Source organism: Dama dama, chromosome 29 (genome assembly GCF_033118175.1).
Source record: "Dama dama isolate Ldn47 chromosome 29, ASM3311817v1, whole genome shotgun sequence".
NCBI lineage: Eukaryota > Metazoa > Chordata > Mammalia > Artiodactyla > Cervidae > Dama > Dama dama.
This window is the reverse complement of record NC_083709.1, coordinates 19308138-19327097: the sequence shown is the minus strand read 5'-3', so window position 1 is coordinate 19327097 and position 18960 is coordinate 19308138. Positions and strand designations below refer to the sequence as shown.

The 18960-nt window shown below is 41.6% G+C and overlaps 1 protein-coding gene across 2 annotated transcripts in view; it reads right to left on the bottom strand.

The window, feature by feature from the left end:
* Window positions 1–18960, bottom strand: part of INTS9 (integrator complex subunit 9) — a 125925-nt gene that overhangs the window by 29309 nt on the left and 77656 nt on the right. For both annotated transcript variants that reach the window (XM_061132684.1, XM_061132683.1), the window contains 2 exons: window positions 18192–18326; window positions 158–269 (listed from right to left, as the gene is read on the bottom strand). In XM_061132684.1, coding sequence (XP_060988667.1) covers window positions 158–269; window positions 18192–18326 — 247 coding nt within the window. The remainder of the gene's footprint in view (window positions 1–157; window positions 270–18191; window positions 18327–18960) is intronic.

The window sequence follows — 18960 nt, the reverse complement described above, 5'->3', positions numbered from 1 at the left end:
AGAAAGCGTGGAAATAAATGAGGGAAAAGGTCGTAATAGGGGGCATCAGAGGGCGTGAATATGAAGCAAAGGGACAAAAAAGTACCATACAAGCAGGGTGATCAAAAAATAAACGTAAACCATTTCCTCCCATGTAAGACTTTCCCTGGACACATACCTAGGTTGCTGCAGAACTCACCCACCATGCCATCAGGGTTTGCAGTGGGAATCTGGGTAAGGCCCGTCAGGATGAGGACATCACTGTTTTTGAGAGATGCTTGGTCCATGGGCTGAAAAACCACAGAGAACTAGGCTTAGTAATTAAACAAGAAAAGGTTAGGTATCAGAAGTAAAGGAAAAAGAGAACACAATCAATGGTCTTTCCAGGTCCAACTTGTCAACAGGTCATCTCCCTTCCTTTTACAACATGCCTATCATTGAAGAGTGTCTGCCCAAGGGAGATGGGTACCAGTGGGAGGGGACTTTACGGGGCAATGAAAACTCACAGAAGACTAGGGCAGGATGGATTCATGTGTACAGATGACCGAGTCCCTTTGGTGTCCACCTGAAGCCACCACATTATTAACTAGCTGTGTGCACGCTTAGTGTGTATGCTCAGCTGTGTCAGTCTCTTTGCGACCCCAGGCACTGTAGCCCACAAGGCTCTGCTGTCCACGGAATTTTCCAGGCAAGAATATTGGAGTGGGTTGCCACTTCCTCCTCCAGGGGATCTTCCTGACCCAGGGATCAAACACACGTCTGTCTCCTGCACTGGCAGGTGGACTTTTTACCACTGTGCCGCCTGGAGCTCCATTATAAAGGAAAAAGTTTAAAAAAAAAAAAAAAAAGGTAAAGGATAAAAAAAGGATAAGGATAAAGGGTAAAGGACAAAAAAAAGGATAACCCCCAAAAATATGAAGGAAAAAAAAAAGAAAAGAAGCTCTTTTTGTAAAGCCATGTTACACGTATCATCACAAATTTGAGGTGGTCCTCAAATCTGAGCCTGTACCAGGATCACCTGGAGGTGGAGTGCTGCCCCCCAACCCGAGGGTTTCTGATTCAGGCCTGAGGTGGGGCCTGAGAAGATGTAATTTTAATGAGCTCCCAGGAGATGCTCCTGGTGGGGATGTGGATGGTGGTCTGGAGATCATGCCGTGAGATCCCCTGCACTGTACAGTCTGGTTCTCAAAACAGCTCTGCCACGTACAGGAAACTGGGAATGTTGTGGAAATACAGAGGTCGAGACTCAAAAAGCTGGGGTGCTTTTCCTCAAGAGTCAGTGGCAGAGGAGAGAGGACAGACAGTGGATCAGGAACCAGAAATGTAAAGCCACTCTTCAATTCAACTACCAGTATGGGACCTCAGCCAAGCCTCTGGGCTAGGTTTCTTATAAAATGATCCGTTTCATTAGAACTGAGACGGATCATTTTATAAGAAACCTAGCCCAGAGGCTTGGCTGGGAATACATGTAAATCAATGGCTGATTCATGTCAATGTAGGACAAAACCCACTACAATACTGTAAAGTAATTAGCCTCCAACTAATAAAAATAAATGAAAAAAAAAATGATCTGTCTCCCTTCAGGGATTTCTCAAGAGTCTCATGCGCTAAGTTACATGATCTTCCTGTAGCCTATGGAATCCTATAGCACAATGTTATGCAATCATTAGGTATGTTCTATTTTTGAATTTCATTTTAACTGCTTTCAGAGCATTTAAAAAAAATACAAAGTAGCTCTTCCAAATAAATCAGGATTAAAACTGGAAACAAATATGAAGGCCCATGCAAGGATGTATTGTACAACATGAGGAATATAGCCAATATTTTATAATAACTGTAAATAGTAATCTTTTTAAATTGTATAAAAATAGGGACTTCCCTGGTGGTCCAGTGGCTAAGACTCCGTGTTCCCAATGCAGGGGGCCCAGGTTTGATCACTGGTCAGGGAACTAGATCCCACATGCTGCAACTAAAGATCCTTTATGTTTCACTGAAGATTGAAGATTCCACGTTCCGCAACTAAGACCCGGTACAGCCAAATAAATATTTTTTAAAACTGCATAAAAATAAAAATTTTAACGTATTTAATAAGAGGAATAGAAAGGGGAAAAATAGAAGGTCCAAAGGGCGAGATGATAGAGAGCTCGTCAATAAACATTATCCCTCCTCTTTCCTATCCAAATTTCTCAGTAAAATTTCAAACAGCAGTGCAGCCAAGAACCTGCATTGCTATCTCTGAGTCCAGGTGCCTTTTGATGTATCATCCTTCAGCATCTTGTATCTGCATGGACATATGGGATTCATTAATTTTTTAAAATAACATGATTGTGGTTAGGTAAGCTGCTTAATAATGTGAAAAGCATTTTTTAAAAACATGGACACAGGAGATGTACGGTTGTGACAATTATGTTGAGCAGCTTCTAACTGCTGTTTGCACAGATACACAGCAATGCGTGTAAGAGCTTTTCTTCTGCTCAGGCAGAACTGACCTGCGTATTTGCCTTCTCAACAAACACACGTACGTTCACTGTTTCCAGAAAAGGAGGGAAGGGGAAGTAAAGCACAGAGGTTTACAGTGACTGATGTGTGAGGAGCCTGGGAATGCTCACTGTGTGCATATGTCAAGCAGAAGGAAACTGGAATGGTGATCAAAGGTACCAAACTTTGTTCGGTAATATATTTAACTTATGGATGAGAAGGGCTTTTCAGGTGGCTCAGGTGGTAACGAATCTTCCTGCAATGCAGGAGACCCCAGTTTGACCCTGAGGTCAAGAAGATCCCTGGAGAAGGGAATAGCAACCTACTCCTGTATTCTTGCCTGGAGAATCCCATGGATGGGGTAGCCTGGGGGACTACAGTACGTGGGGTCGCAAAAGGGTCAGACACGACTGAGCAACTAAAACAAATCAAATCAGTATTCTTGCCTGGAGAATTCCACGGACAGCGGAGCCTGGCGGGCTACAGTTCATGGGGTCACAAAGAGCTGGACATGACTGAGCGTCTAACACACTCATACTCACACACACACACATTTAGCTTAAAAGGACAATTTTATAAGGACCTTATCATAACAAGCCACTAATAATTCACAGGGCTGATAGGGGATTCAGAGGCCCTCAGAACCTCCTAAAATGGTACATACAATTCTGTCTCCCTATATACATTCTCCCACAGATTTAATCAGGTTGTCATTTGGGGCCATGATCTCCAAAAGGTTAGTTAAAGACAACTAATCTAAACAATGACTCAGGAGCAATTCTGGCCTTGAAAACACCATCATCTCGGAACCTCAGCTATTACCACCACATTCCTTTAAAAATTAAATGCCCATAATAAAAAACAAAGGCAGTGCTACAACATGACTAGCACCAATCTGGATGTGATAAAATACTTCATGATTGAGTCACACTGGATGTTCACAGATTTAGCCCTGTAACCCAGACATTTCTTGTGGATTCCTCAGTTCAGTTCAGTAGCTCAGTCGTGTCCGACTCTTTGCGACCCCATGGACCACAGCACACCAGGCCTCCCTGTCCATCACCAACTCCTGGAGTCAGTCTGCTCAAACCCATGTCCATTGAGTCAGTGATGCCATCCAACCATCTCATCCTCTGTTGTCCCCTTCTCCTCCCGCCTTCAATCTTTCCCAGCATCAGGGTTTTTTCAAATGAGTCTGCTCTTCCATCACGTGGCCAAAGTACTGGAGCTTCAGCTTCAGCATCTGTCCTTCCAATGAACACCCAGGACTGATCTCCTTTAGGATGGACTGGTTGGATCTCCTTGCAGTCCAAGGGACTCGTCAAGAGTCTTCTCCAATACCACAGTTCAAAAGCATGAATTCTTCAGTGCTCAGCTTTCTTTATAGTCCCACTCTCACATCCATACATGACTACTGGAAAAACCATAGCCTTGACTAGACGGACTGTTGTTAGCGAAGTAACGTCTCTGCTTTTTAATATGCTGTCTAGGTTGGTCATAACTTTCCTTCCAAGGAGTAAGTGTCTTTTAATTTTATGGCCGCAGTCACCATCTGCAGTGATTTTGGAGCCCAGAAAAATAAAGTCTGCCACTTTCCACTGTTTCCCCATCTATCTGCCATGAAGTGATGGCACTGGATGCCATGATCTTAGTTTTCTGAATGTTGAGCTTTAAGCCAACGTTTTCACTCTCCTCTTTCACTTTCATCAAGATGCTCTTTAGTTCTTCACTTTCTGCCCTAAGGGTGGTGGTATCTGTGTATCTGGGGTTATTGATAGTCCCACACATCACATCCAGCCTTCTGATGCCAATTAGAGCCCACTCAGGGGTCTCCTTGATCCCCAGTGGGAAGGGATGTGCCCCACTTCTGAATCCCCACAGCCCTTTACTGGATTTCTAACCTGACAGGATCCATCACCTGTACCCTGGAGAAAGTCCTTTGGGCACCCATGTTCTTCCTCTACGGTAACCGGTGTAAACCTAGCACCTCCCCATTTACATTTCCCTTACAGTCGAGCACAGCCCACTGTCCAAAGCAGGAGGTTAAGAAACACCACAGACTAGATGCGGGAAGGAAGGCGTGAACAAAGACATGAAGGCATGTAAGCAGTGCACATTAACTCAGAGAAGGAAATGCTCTGCCAGGTTAGAAACCAAACAGCATGTGTAGAAAGAAGAAGACAGGAGCCCATTAAGTGGTCCAGTCTCTCCCTCCTTGCTTCATGGGATCTGTTTCCCGAGTCCAATCCTTCAAGTCAATCATGAACTCTTTGTAGCTCAGCTTCCTCACTGCTACTGCCCTTAAATATATTAGGTTTAACTCTCATTGGCTGGCACTGCTTCACCAGTGAGGACAGAGCTTTGTCTTCTCAGGACTGACCCGAGGAGGCTGAGGCTTTGGGACAACTTGGGGCTATGTCCATGGAGAGGAGAAAGCTTCCTGTGGCCTTGGCAGCTAAGGTGGGGAGCAGTATGCGGTCGTTTGTCCCAGACATCTTTCTTAAATAATATTTTGGAGACATGGCTGTGTCCTTTCCCAGGAGGAGTGGGCCCTTCGTGGACATATCTGAGGGACCGCTGCAGAGAGATGTGTTACTAGAGACTCAGTCATCTGGTCTTCATAGAGGAACTGAGGCCTGAAGACAAGAAGTGATTTTTTTAGACTGCCCCCTCTTGAAGGGTCAATATTCGGCCCAGGCCTGGCTCTCACGTAGTAGGCTCTGATATGACAGAAGAGAAAGGAGAACTGAAGCCCAGATGTTTCATGGGGCCAGCTGATCAGAGGAGCAAAGGCAGCTTCAACTGGCTATACTGAAGGCTGGGTTCTGTGGATGCAGGAAAAGGTCTTTGTGTTGACCTTCAGCTCTACCCTGGGCACCAGGTAAGCAAGTGGTTTTAATCCCCCGTGTTCTGTATCAGGGAAAGTCAGACACTTCCAGAAAATTCCCAAGGACTGAACCTGACTGATTGTAAGATCTCCATAAGGCCAGGCACAGAAGGAGAAGCAGCAGCCTGCAGATATTTACTGAGAATATCTCAAAGGAAATGAATTCCTTCAAGAATTAATTCCTTAGAAGACTAAGGAGTGGCTGAAAAAAGCTAACATGTATATCCACATGAAGATCGGGAGCAAGTCACAGATTTATAACAATAAAATGCATTAGAAAAATCAATCAAACAAAAAAACAAAACTTCTAGAGCATCCAGATCAGAGAACTGCATAAACAACAACAAAACACTTGGGGAATTCAGAGGGAAGAAGAAAAATGTAAAAAAAAAAACAGAGCAAAACAAACCTATCCAAGCAACTGTCTTAACTCTAAAACCTGATTCAAAGACTCCAAATTTGAGATATTTTCTTCAGAATTAAGAGAAGAATCTACATTTACATTTATTACTGCCAAAGACTTTAAGACCTCAGGGAAACTAACCAGGGGGAGCAGGGTCAGGAAGAGGAGGCAGAGAAAATAGAGGCAGTGTGTGCTAGAAGAAAACATTCTCTCAGGCTGGCCACCAGCCTCCTCCACTCCCAAGGGCAAGAAGTAATTCCCACTGTGAACACCAGAGGCTTCAGGGTACTGACTAGATAGAAATTCTCAACTGATTAAAAAAATTTTTTTATTTCTTACAAAGAAAAAAAATTTCTTTCCAATGCTCTATATCAGGGATTCTTAACCTGACAAATAACAATGGGTTTCTAAAGACTCTATAAGCTCAGTCTTCAGAAAATAAAAGTAAAATGTCATATAGATGTGCAACAGATTTTTTTTTTTTTTTAAAACAGTTCTTATTAGATTCTTACCACCAGGATTTTGGGGCTGTGACCCACAAGATGTTAAGAACCACTACTCTATGGACTTCCCTGGTGGTCCCGAGGCTAAGACTCCGTGTTCCTAATGCCCAGGTTCGATCCCTGGTCAGGGAACTAGATCCCACATGATGCAACTAAGACCCAGCACAGTCAAATAAATGAATAAATATTAAAAAAAAAAAAAAAGAAGAAGAAGAAGAAAGAAAAGAACCATTGCTCTAAGGCAGACGTTTCCACAGGGAGCCTCTGCTGTCAAAACACCTCTCCTCTCTTTCTTACACATACTCACCACCCGTCTGGCATCCGGAGAACCACCTGTTTGAGCCTCAAGGCCCAATGTTAACTGGTTAGGAAACAGCCTGGTGATTGACTGAGCCTGGACTCCCTAATTTGTTCCAGGAAAGGCGGTAAAGAGAGTCCTCAGTGCAGGAGAGCTGAAGGGGGGAGATGGACACCTTTCCAGGTCCCTCTCGTGATCAGGAGAAGCACGGGAAAAGATCGAAATCATAAACGAACCAAACGCAAAGCCTAAAGCACTGCTGATATGAACACCACCAGCAAATACCTACCACTGACTTTAAAGTTCCACACTTCAAATCTTAGCCCTGGGACTTCCCTGGTAGTCCAGTAGCTAAGACTCTGCACCCCACGCAGGGGCCCTAGGTTCTGTCGCTGGTCGGGAACTAGATCTAGATCCCAGATGCGGCAACGAGACCTGGCACAGCCAAATAAATAAATAAACGTTAAAACAAATTGTTTTTTTTCTTGTAGCCTTGCATGGGTATCAGTGTCCTGTCCTAGGCCAGCCTCTAAAACTACCCCCAAATTCTGTGGCTCCCCAGGTCTGGGTATATGCAGGTTTTGCCCTTTTATACCGGTGATTTTCACATCTAAAACTCAAGCCCCACCCCTGAAGTCAGGCAGAATAGCCAGGAATCTACTGAAATAACGAATATAAAGTTGCCTTTTCAAACCATCATAATAGAAAAATTAAAGTTCAAACATTGGTTCACAATGCACAAGCAAATCCATTAATTTCATTTCCAAGGCCAAAAAGGCTGTGGCTCTAATAACCAAAAGTGCTCTCTAGTTATTGCTAATGTGTTCAGGGGACTCATCCAATGGTTACTGTTTATTCTGTGCTAATAGTATTATAGTTTTTAAACTGTATCCAACGCCCTCTTTCTGGGCACATCTGTTTGAAGAAGATGATGTTCAGGGGCGGGGTGGGGGGGAAGCTTTAAATAATTTAAATCTCTGACAGTGATAAAATAGTTAAAGACTTTACTGGATATCCATATGATGGAATTAGGTAGCTATCAAATATCACGTAGTAGACCTAATCATCTAAGAAAAGTTCATTAAATCAGAAACAGCAGAAAAGCAGGCTATAAATTCTCTCTTAATCTTAAGATAATTACATTTTTTTTCTTTTGAGAATTTTATATTTTCCCAAACTACTAAAATAAGTGGCTCAAATGGTTAAGAATCTGCCTACAATGCAGGAGACCCGGGTTTGATGCCTGGATCAGGAAGAGAAGGGAATGGCAACCCACTCCAGTATTCTTGCCTGGAGCATCCCATGGACAGAGGAGCCTGTCGGGCTATGGGGTCCATGGGGCCGAAGACAGTAGGATAGGACTGAGCAACTAACACAGTAACACACAAAATTACTATAATAAACATAAATTACTGTTCTAACAGATATTTCTGGAGAAGAAAATGGCAACCCACGCCAGTATTCTTGCCTGGAGAATCCCATGGACAGAGGAGCCTGGCGGGCTATGGTCCACGGGGCCACAAATAGTTGGACACAACTAAATGACTTAGAAAATAATATTAATTTAAACCAAAATGAAAAATCCTGACAAGACAGAGCATAAACACAAGCTGCTGACTGTCTTGTAGAATTTCAGGGACAGTGTAGAAAGAAAGGCAAACAACAAATTTTGAGAAACTGAAAAACTAGAATAAATTCCCAGAGAGACCATAGTTCCTGGAATGCGGACAAAATGATGCTGTTGTTCAGTGGAAAAGTCACGTCCGACTCTGAGATCCCATGGATTGCAGCATGCCAGGAGGAGGAGGAGCCAGAGCCAAAAAGGGCTGGGCACTGAGGGAAGAACAGGGGCCGGGAAGAGAATTCTCTGACCCTTCTCCTCTCCTCTGCAGTACCCCTGGCAGACGGTAGCCTGCTCCAACAGAGTGCGAGGGAGAAAATACTCAGAATAGTGGCATCAATGTTTGCAGAAGGTGCAGGCACACCCACAAGCCCCTGCTTACTCCCTTCACCCCACAAGGCTAAGCGGTAACAAGTCAGAGAGACAATTTCTGGGAAAAAAGCAGTGTCTGGAGCTGAGGTACAAGACAGTTTCCCTGAGAGGCAGGTAAGTGGTAAGTGCTGACAGGGAAATAAAACCAGACGACTGATGAATGCAACGTCTACTAAGAACAACAAGCTAAAAACCTGCCCTGCACAGAGAAACAACAAACCAGATGGAACAGCAGCATGTGCATTAAAAAAAACCCCATGCACAAAGACAGTAAAAAAATGAGTAAATAAAGTAAAAATAAGTATAGGGCTTCCCTGGTGGTCCAGCAGCTAAGACTCCAGGCTCTCAACGCAGGGGGCCTGGGTTCGATCCCTGGTTGGGGAACTAAATATCCCACGTGTTACAACAAGATCTAGTGCAACCAAATAAAAATAAGTATTAAAAAAAGTATAAAAAGCAACATTTGGAGATACTGCATATGGAAATATAATCATTGAAATAAAGAATGCAATACACAGGTTGAAGAGCAGTATGGATATAGCTAAAGAATGAACTCATGAGTTGAAGCAGGGGGCTGTAAAGAGATGAGAAATAGAAAAGAGATATGGAAAACACAGACGTCTCAATATCTATATACTAGAAGTTCTACAAGAAGAAGAAAAATCAACCAGAAGGAATAAATAATTTAAAAAATGATTAAAGAATTTTTCTATGTTAAAGGAAATTGGAAGATCTTACAGGAAAAACAGACAGGAAAACAAACAGGAGAAAATATACATTTAAAATACATCACAGTGAAACTTAAGAGCATTGAGGATAAAGGGAAAATTCTACAAGCAGATCCCACAGATGAACACAAATCTGATGGGCTTTGCAATTCTTCAATGCAATAAGGGTACAAGTGGAAAACGAAGAAATAGTTTCATAGGGTTATAGGTTCAGAGATTTTTCCCTTTAATTTTATATCTATCTAAGCTATCATTTATTAGTGCTTCCCTAACAGCTCAGTTGGTAAAGAACCCGCCTGCAAAGCAGGAGACCCTGGTTTGATTCCTGGGTAGGGAAGATCCACTGGAGAAGGGATAGGCTACTCACTCCAGTATTCTTGGGCTTCCCTTGTGGCTCAGCTGGTAAAGAATCCGCCAGCAATGCAGGAGACCTGGGTTCGACCTCTGGGTTGGGAAGATTCCCTGGAGAAGGGAAAGGATACCCACTCCAGTATTCTGGCCTGGAGACTTCCATGGACTGTATAGTCCATGGGGTCACAAAGAGTCGGACAGGACTAAGCGACCCTCACTTTCACTTAAGCTATTGTGTGAAAGTGAAAGTGAAGTCACTCAGTCATGTCCAACTCTCTGCAACCCCATGGACTGTAGCCTACCAGGCTCCTCTGTCCATGGGATTTTCCAGGCAAGAGTATTGGAGTGGGTTGCCATTTTCTTCTCCAAATGATAAAAGCTATCATCTAAATGTGAGGAAAATTTAAACATATCCTCAGTAGTTCAAAATCTCATAAGGATTACCATTTGAAGACCCTCATGGTGAACATTCCTCAATTATTCCTGGAAAAAGAAAAGTAAATCTAGGATTGTAAGCTTTATGGGAAATAAGGGTGAAAATAAAAAAGAATTCACTGTTGTCTAAATACATTCACCACCCTGTTGATGTTCAGTTACTAAGCCATGCCCAACTCTGTGACGCCACAGACTGCAGCACACCAGGCTTCCCTGTCCTTCACTATCTTCTGGAGTTTTAAATAATCTGAGACTAAATTTCTAGACCCTACTGACAACAGTGGGTAGGGGAGAGGTGGGAAGAAAGAAGAGAAAAAAGATGAAAGGGACAAGAGGAAACTAGCTCTAGAGGGAGAGACAGACAGTGATAAAGATACCCACAGGAAGAACAAAAGGGGGAATAAACTGGAAGAATAAGATATACACAGATAACAAACAGGGACCTACTGTGTAACACAGGTAACTCCGCTCAGTATTATGTAACAACCCAGGAGGGAGAAGAATTTGAAAAGGAACAGATACATGTGTAACTGAATCACTTTGCTGTACCCCTGAAACAAACACAACACTGAATCGACTATTGTTGCTCAGCAGCTCAGTCGTGTCTGATTCTTTGCAAACCCACAGACTGCAGCACACCAGCCTCCCTGTCCTTCATTATCTCCCAAAGTTTGCTCAAACTCATGTCCATAGAGTCAGTGATTCCATCCAACCATCTCATCCTCTGTTGTCCCCTTGTCCTCCTGATCTCAATCAGGGTCTTTTCCAATGAGTTGGCTCTTCCCATTAAGTGGCCAAAGTATTAGAGCTTCAGTGTAAGTCCTTCCAATGAATATTCAGGACTGATTTCCTTTAGGATTGACTGGTTTGATCTCCTTGCAGTCCCAGGGACTCTCAAGAGTCTTCTCTAGCACCACAATTCGAAAGCATCAGTTTTTCAGTGCTCAGCCTTCTTTATGGTCCAACTCTCACATCCATACATGACTACTGGGAAAACCTAGCTTTGACAATATGGACTTTCATCGGCAAAGTGATGTCTTTGCTTTTTAATACACTGTCAAGGTCTGTCATGGTTTTTCTTCCAAGGAGCAAGTGTCTTTTAATTTCATGGCTGCAGTCACTGACTGCAATGATTTTGGAGTCCAGGAAAATGAAATTTGCCACTGTTTCCATTGTTTCCCCACCTATCTGCCATGAAGTGATGGGACCAGATGCCATGATCTTAGCTTTTTGAATGCTGGGTGAAAGCCAGCTTTTTCTATGATTCCTATGAGTCAACTATGCTTCAGGATAAAATTAAAAATGAAAAAATAGACATATATGTTCAAACTTGCAAAAAGAAATTTAGTCTTCTAAAAAAAGGCAAGAAGACACAGGGGAAAGAATGAAGTAAACTAAAAAAATGTGAAGATGGCAAAAACAAGACCCAAATAGTGATTTAAGAAACATAAATAGGTTTCACTAATCAAAGAGACTCTGTAGATTAAAAAAAGAAAAAAAATTCTTTACTACGTTGTCTGCAAGGGATTCACTAAAAAAGGACACAGAAAGAGTAGGGGGAAAAAAGGATGAAAAACACTAGCAGCAAGTGTAGAAAGGAAAAAGACTCCTGGCTTTTAATGTAGCCTTGACAGAGAAAAAAAGGAAACATTCTGATAGAAGGAAACATTCTGATCAACAAGACATAATGATAACACGAACACATACCCCTGAGTACACCACTTAAAATATAAACAGATAAATCAACAAATAATGCATCTTTTTCAGATACTGGTAGCTGAGCAAAGATATGAGAATTAAAAACACAACAAACTCAAAGGGATAAATATATATGGAAAAAATTTTCATTCAGCAGTGAATACAGTCTTTTCCAACATATGTAGAACATTTACAAAAAAGGGATTGTGTTTCAAAGTAAGCCTGAACAAATTTCAATGAACCTGTAAATTCTTATTGTAACATACAAAAAAATTAAATAGACTCCTGAAACCTAACTATGGTATGACAAAAGTCTTGTTTAACCCTAAGTCTAACCACACTGGATAGGCCTGAAACAAACAAAAGTATACTATACAATAACCTCTGGTTATTTAAATCAGGAACATTAAGAAGGAAATTATGATACACTTAGATATAAATGACAAAGTACTTCTTATGAAAATTTAAGTTTTCCACAGCTCAGTCTTCAGTCCTCAGCACTTATATTTCAAAAAATCTGATGGCTTTCCAATTTGTCTCCAGTCTTGCCTTCATGTCTAAGCTCCAGCTCTGCATTTCCATTTGTCTCATGTTCTCTCTAATTCCCATTCATCATACACACTACCCTCTTCTGCAACTAATGACCACCCCTGCCCCTGGCCAACTTCTTCTTGTCAACTGTATTCATGTCACTATCACCATTCTCCGAGTCATCCAGGTATGAAATCTCTGCCTTATATTTTTCCTTCCCTGAAGATAGTAGGCACTCAAGAAATGATTGTTGAATTTAAGATCTGCCAATGTTTTAACTTACCTTTCCATCCTTACTATTTCAGGCTGAATCCAGAGTCTTATTTCCATATGCTTATTAGATCAGTATAACAGTCTGCCACATTCTTCCTAGCTCTTGGGCTTCCATTACTAAAGCTGAATTGGCCCTTTTCTATTAATATAAAGTCTAGCTTTATAACTGCTGTGACAGGGTGTAAGCAGCTGCAAACAACCCATAAAACAATGGGTGTGGCTATATTTCAACAAAACATTATTAACAAAAAGAGGTGGGAGATCAAATTTGGTCCAAGGACCATAGTTTGCTGACATCTGAAGTAGACTACTGAGCTTTTTCAAAACAAGTCTTTTCTTATCCCTGCTAATTCAATACAGAATCCAATCATCTGGGCAAAAGAAAATCTAATTTACTTTCTTTTTTACATACAATAGTGGTTGCCAGCTAGAAACTAAAATTAATTACTTAGGTATATTATTCATTACTTTCAAGACCTTATTTTTCCCTTTAAATTTATGGATCTTTTAAGAATAATTTACTGGAAATTACATCGATAGTACTGTAAAGGCTTTGATCTAAGCAGGACAAATCGGAAGAACTGGCAGCCAAGTAATCTTTCTGTCTTTTATGAGAGAATATATCAGTAATGACAGAAGCTGCCAATACAAAATTTTGATTCAGTGAAGCAGATGAAGATGACACTGATGGGCTTTTGATTTTAGCAAGCGGGAAAGGCCCAGAATTCTGCTAGCTATAGGAAAAACTAGCAACTTGTCCCCTCTAGACCTTGAAATGAAAGTTGCTTACAAAAAAGGTATGAAAACAAAGCAGAGTGACAGCTCAGAGCATTCTATGGTTCTAGACTTACAACAATCTTTTTCTCACATTAAAATGGGATTGGATCTCACCCATTATCTATCCATCATCATTGTTATCTATCCCCCATCACCCACTGCCTGTCTAACCCACACCGCCCTCCTTTACAAACACGGGAAGATACATGTGTGCTGGGCTAAGCTGCTTCAGTGGTGTCCTGCCCTTTGCGACTCCATGGACTGTAGCCCGCCAGGCTCCCTGTCCGTGGCATTTTCCAGGCAAGAATACTGGAGTGGATTGCCATGCCCTCCTCCAGGGGATCTTCTGGAGCCAAGGATCAAATCCACGTCTCTTATGTCTCCTGCATGGCAGGTGGGTTCTTCACACTAGCACCACCTTTTATACCCAGATAATCACGATGATGTGCTCACTCACCTAGAGCCAGACATTCTGGAACGTGAAGTCAAGTGGGCCTTAGGAAGCAGCACTATGAATAAAGCTAGTGGAGGTGATGGAATTCCAGCTGAGCTGTTTCAAATCCTAAAAGAAGATTCTGTGCAAGTGCTACACTCAATATGCCAGCAAATTTGGAAAACTCAGCAGTGGCCACAGTACTGGAAATGGTCAGGTTTCATTCCAATTCCAAAGAAAGGCAATGCCAAAGAAGGCTCAAACTACCGCACAATTGCACTCATCTCACACGCTAGCAAAGTAATGCTCAAAATGGTCCAAGCCAGGCTTCAACAGTACGTGAACCGTGAACTTCCAGATGTTCAAGCTGGATTTAGAAAAAGCAGAGGAACCAGAGATTAAATTGCCAACATCTGTTGGATCACTGAAAAAGCTACAGCGTTCCATAAAAACATTTACTTCTGCTTTATTGACTATGCCAAAGCCTTTGACTGTGTGGATCACAATAAACTGGAAAATTCTGAAAGAGACGGAAATACCAGAGCACCTGACTTGCCTCCTGAGAAATCTGAACGCAGGTTAGGAGGCAACAGTTAGAACTGGACATGGAACAACAGATCGGTTCCAAATCAGGAAAAGAGTATGTCAAGGCTGTGTATTGTCACCCTGCTTATTTAACTTATATGCAGAGTACATCATGAGAAACGTTGGGCTGGATGAAACACAAGCTGGAATCAAGACTGCTGGGAGAAATATCAATAACTTCAGATATGCAAATGACATCACCCTTATGGCAGAAAGTGAAGAAGAACTACAGAGACTCTTGATGAAAGTGAAACAGCAGAGTGAAAAAGTTGGCTTGAGGCTCAACATTCAGAAAACTAAGATCATGGCATCCGGCCCCATCATTTCATGGCCTGGTGTGCTGCAGTCTATGGGGTTGCAAAGAGTTGGACATGACTGAGCGACTGAACTGAACTGACCTTTTATAAACATGAAAAGATTTAGAAAATGAACAATAAATTCTTCACAAATATCTAAAAAATTGAGTTAAGTAACACTTATAACAATACTTAAACACTGAGCTTCTTGCCAATATGACTGTTAATGAATGACTAACTTAAAACTTTCCAAAAGCTTCAGTCTATCCATTCAAATAAAATTCAAACTTCTCATGAAGTCCTACATGGCTTGGCATCTTGGACATGTCATGGTCACACTTCATATGATGCAATCACAAGGGTGTCCTCCGCTCTGCAGACATGCCCAGCTTGTTCTAGTGTTAGGAGCTCTTCGCCTGCCACGTCTCTGTCATACTTCGCCCACAGAGCTTTACATGCCTCATTTCCCCAGGTCTCAGTTCCAATGAGATGTTTCCCCAGAAGCTCTCTCTGACCATCCAAGTTAAACTAGTCATCAGCACTCTCTACAGAGCTCTGTTTTCAGTACTTGTGTCGCCACGTGGAAGCATTTTGCTCATTTATTTTCATCATGCCATTCTCTCTCATCATATGAATACTGATCCGTGAGAGGAGACTTTGTCTGTGGGCCACCACTGAATCTCTAACACCTAGATGAGTGCTTGACATGGCGGGCCCTTAGTAAATATTAAAAAATTAGTATTTGCTGAGTAAATGAGCGACCATCTCTGTTACACACATCAGGCTCTGGTTATTGGAAGTGTTGGGAAATCTCTTAAGTCCCAGAGGTGACCTAAAGGCAGCATGATCTTATAGAGGAACTATGATCCTAAATGTTCAGACACAAATAATCTAACTTTGATAAAGAGTAGGACATAAAGTTTCAGGTAAACAAGATGAAAAAGCTCTAGAGATCACCTATACAACACTGTACTTATAGTCAACAACCATGTATTGCACAGTTACACTTTTATTATAAGGGTATAGCTTATGTTCTAGAGTAGGAAATGGCAACCCACTCCAGTATTCTTGCCTGAAAACTCTCATGGACAGGGGAGCCTGGTGGGCCACAGTCCATGGGGCTGCAAAGAGTTGGACACAACCGAGTGACTGAGCACCTAACTCATGTGAAGTGTTCTTACACAATAAAAAAGAATGTCTGTAGAAACTAAAATCAGAAAGATTTTAAAGGCTGATGCTTTGGCAAAGTTGCAGTATACAAAATTAATATACAGAAATCTGTTGCATTTCTATACACTAACAATGAAAGATCAGAAAGAGAAATTTAAGAAACAATCCCATTTACCATTGCATTGAAAAAGAGTAAAATACCAAGGAATAAACCTACCTCCTGATGCTGGGAAAGATTGAGGGCAGGAGGAGAAGGGGACGATGGAGGATGAGATGGTTGGATGGCATCACCGACTCAATGACATGGGTTTGGGTGGACTCCAGGAGTTGGTGATGGACAGGGAGGCTTGGCGTGCTGTGGTTCATGGGGTCGCAAAGAATTGGACACGACTGAGCAACTGAACTGAACAAGACAAAAGACCTGTATTCCAAAAAGTATAAGATGCTGATCAAAGAAAAAAAAAAAAAGATGCTGATGAAAGAAACTGAAGACGATACCAACACATGGACACATATACCATGTTTTTGGATTGGAAGAATCAATATTGTTGAAATGACTATACTACTCAAGGCAATATACAGATTCAATGAAATCCTTACCAAATTACATACATCATTTTTCATAGAATTAGATAAAAAAAAAATCTTAAAATTTGTATGGAGACACAAAAGACCCCGAAGAGCCAAAGCAATCTTGAGAAAGAAAAGCAAAAGGAATCAGGCTTCCTGAACTTCAGACTGTATTACACAGCTATAGTCATCAAGACAGCACGGTACTGGCAGAAAAAAAGAATTATATATGGATGGATCAGGAGGACAGAAAGGCCAGAAATAAATTCATGCACCTGTGGTCAGTTAATCTACAACAAAGGAGGCAAGACTATACAACGGAGAAAAGAGTCTCTTCAATAAATGATGCTGGACAGCTACATGTTAAAAAAAAAAATGAAGACAGAACAATCTTTAATACCATACTCAAAAATAAACTCAAAATGGATTAAACACCTAAATGTAAGACTGGATACTATAAAAACTCGGAAAACATAGGCAGAACATTCTTTGACATAAACTTCACCAATATCTTTTTTTGATCCGTCTCCCAGAATAATGGAAATAGAAACAAAAACAAACAAATGGGGTCTAATTAAACTCAAAAGCTTTTGCACAGCAAAGGAAATTACAAGAAAAAAAAAAAAGACAATGCACAGAATGAGAAAAAAGCTGATGCAGTTTTATACCCCCAAAACAAACAACCCAATCAAAAAATGAACAGAAGACCTAAAGAGACATTTCTCCAAAGATATAAAGATGGTCAGCAGGCACATGAAAAGATGTGCAACATCACTAATTATTAGAGAAATGCAAATCAAAACTATAGTGAGATACCACCTCAAACTTGCCAGAATGGCTATTATCAAAAAAATCTATAAACAATACATGCGAGAGAAGAAGCGGAGAAAAGGGAATCCTCCGACACTGCTGGTGGAAATGTAAATTGGTACAGCCACTATGGAGAACAGTATGGAGATTTCTTCAAAAAAAAAAAAAAAAAAGTTACCATTTGAGCCAACAATCCCATTCCTGGGGCTTTTACCCAGAGAACATGGCTCAAAAGGATACATGGATCGCAGTGTTAACTGCACCGCTATTCACAATAGCCAAGACATGAAAGCAACCTAGATGTCCACTGACAGATGAATGGACAAAGAAGATGTGGTAAATACACACAATGGAATATTACTCAGCCACTGAAAAGAATGAAACAATGCCATCTGCAGCACATGGATGGACTTAAGAGATTATCAGACTAAGTGAAGTCACGAGACAAAGAAAAGACAAATACTGTATGATACTGCTTTACACGTAGAATCTAAAAAGATACAGATGAACTTATTTACAAAATGGAAGCAGACTCAGAGACTTACAGAATGAATTTATGGTTATGGTGGGGAGGGCTGGGCGAAGTGATAGATTGGGAGTTTGGGATTGACATGTACACATTGGTCTACTTAAAATAGATAACCAAGAAAGACCTACTGTAGAAACGAATAAATAAATAAAAAATGACAAAGAGCTGACGCCACTCTGGATACATTCTGAATTTAGGGTAGTTACTGAAAATTCAGGGATTCCCTGGTGGCTCAGATAGTAATACAGTCTGCCTGCAATGCGGGAGACCCAAGTTTGATCCCTGGGTAGGGAAGATCCCCTAAAGAAGGAAATGGCCACCCACTCCAGTATTCTTGCCTGGAAATCCTGTGGACAGAGGAGCCTGGTGGGCTACAGTTCATAGCAACGCAGAGAGTCAGACATGACTAAGCGGCTTCACTTTCAACTGAAAACCTGAGTTGTTACAGGAGAATTTAGAATTACCTGTGGGTGCGTGGTAAGCAAGGAGGATCCAGAGACGTAAGACACCTTCTCATAATGGGACTGGATGATCCAGTTGGAGCTTCCAAGGGCGTAGCCAGAGCTTAGGGGAGTCACCTGGACCGCACCGAAAAGCTCCTGGAAAAGAACCACGGTAAGAATGTGTGCTGAGCTTTCAGTGGTGCAGTCATGCCAGGTAAGTCTGCAGAGGGAAAAAACCCAGAAAACCCTTCTCCACTTAGGAACGACTTTCAAGTGAATCAGAAAGTTTAAGGACAGAAAGATGGTGGGGACCATGGGAGGGTCACAGCTTACAGTCTTTTACTCATCACATTTCTGAGAATTTCAGTCCATCCACGTATCACCAGGCACCCAGGTCCCACCCATTAAAAGGCAGAGAGGATATGTTATGATATAGGCCAAAGAGACAAATACTTAGGTTTTCTTCTTCTTTTTCTTTTTAACCCTTTTCAGGTTAGGAATTAATGTCTTGGTTGTTCTGTACAGAGTGGCTCTGAGCCACAGTTAACAGGAATGGGAACCCTCATCATGATCAGAGCTCAGAAGTCATATGTGCCGAATTATTTCTTGATCCCTTTGATGTTGTTTCCTACTTCACAAGTCCAAAACCTGTAAAATGGTGTCACTGTTCTAAAGTAAACAGGATGAGATGTCTTTTTTTCCTGACCTATTATATGCTAATGAGTGACAGGGAATATAAGGTTTAGGACAGAGCACCAGTAAGAACCTGGGAAGGATGGAGGAAAATAAC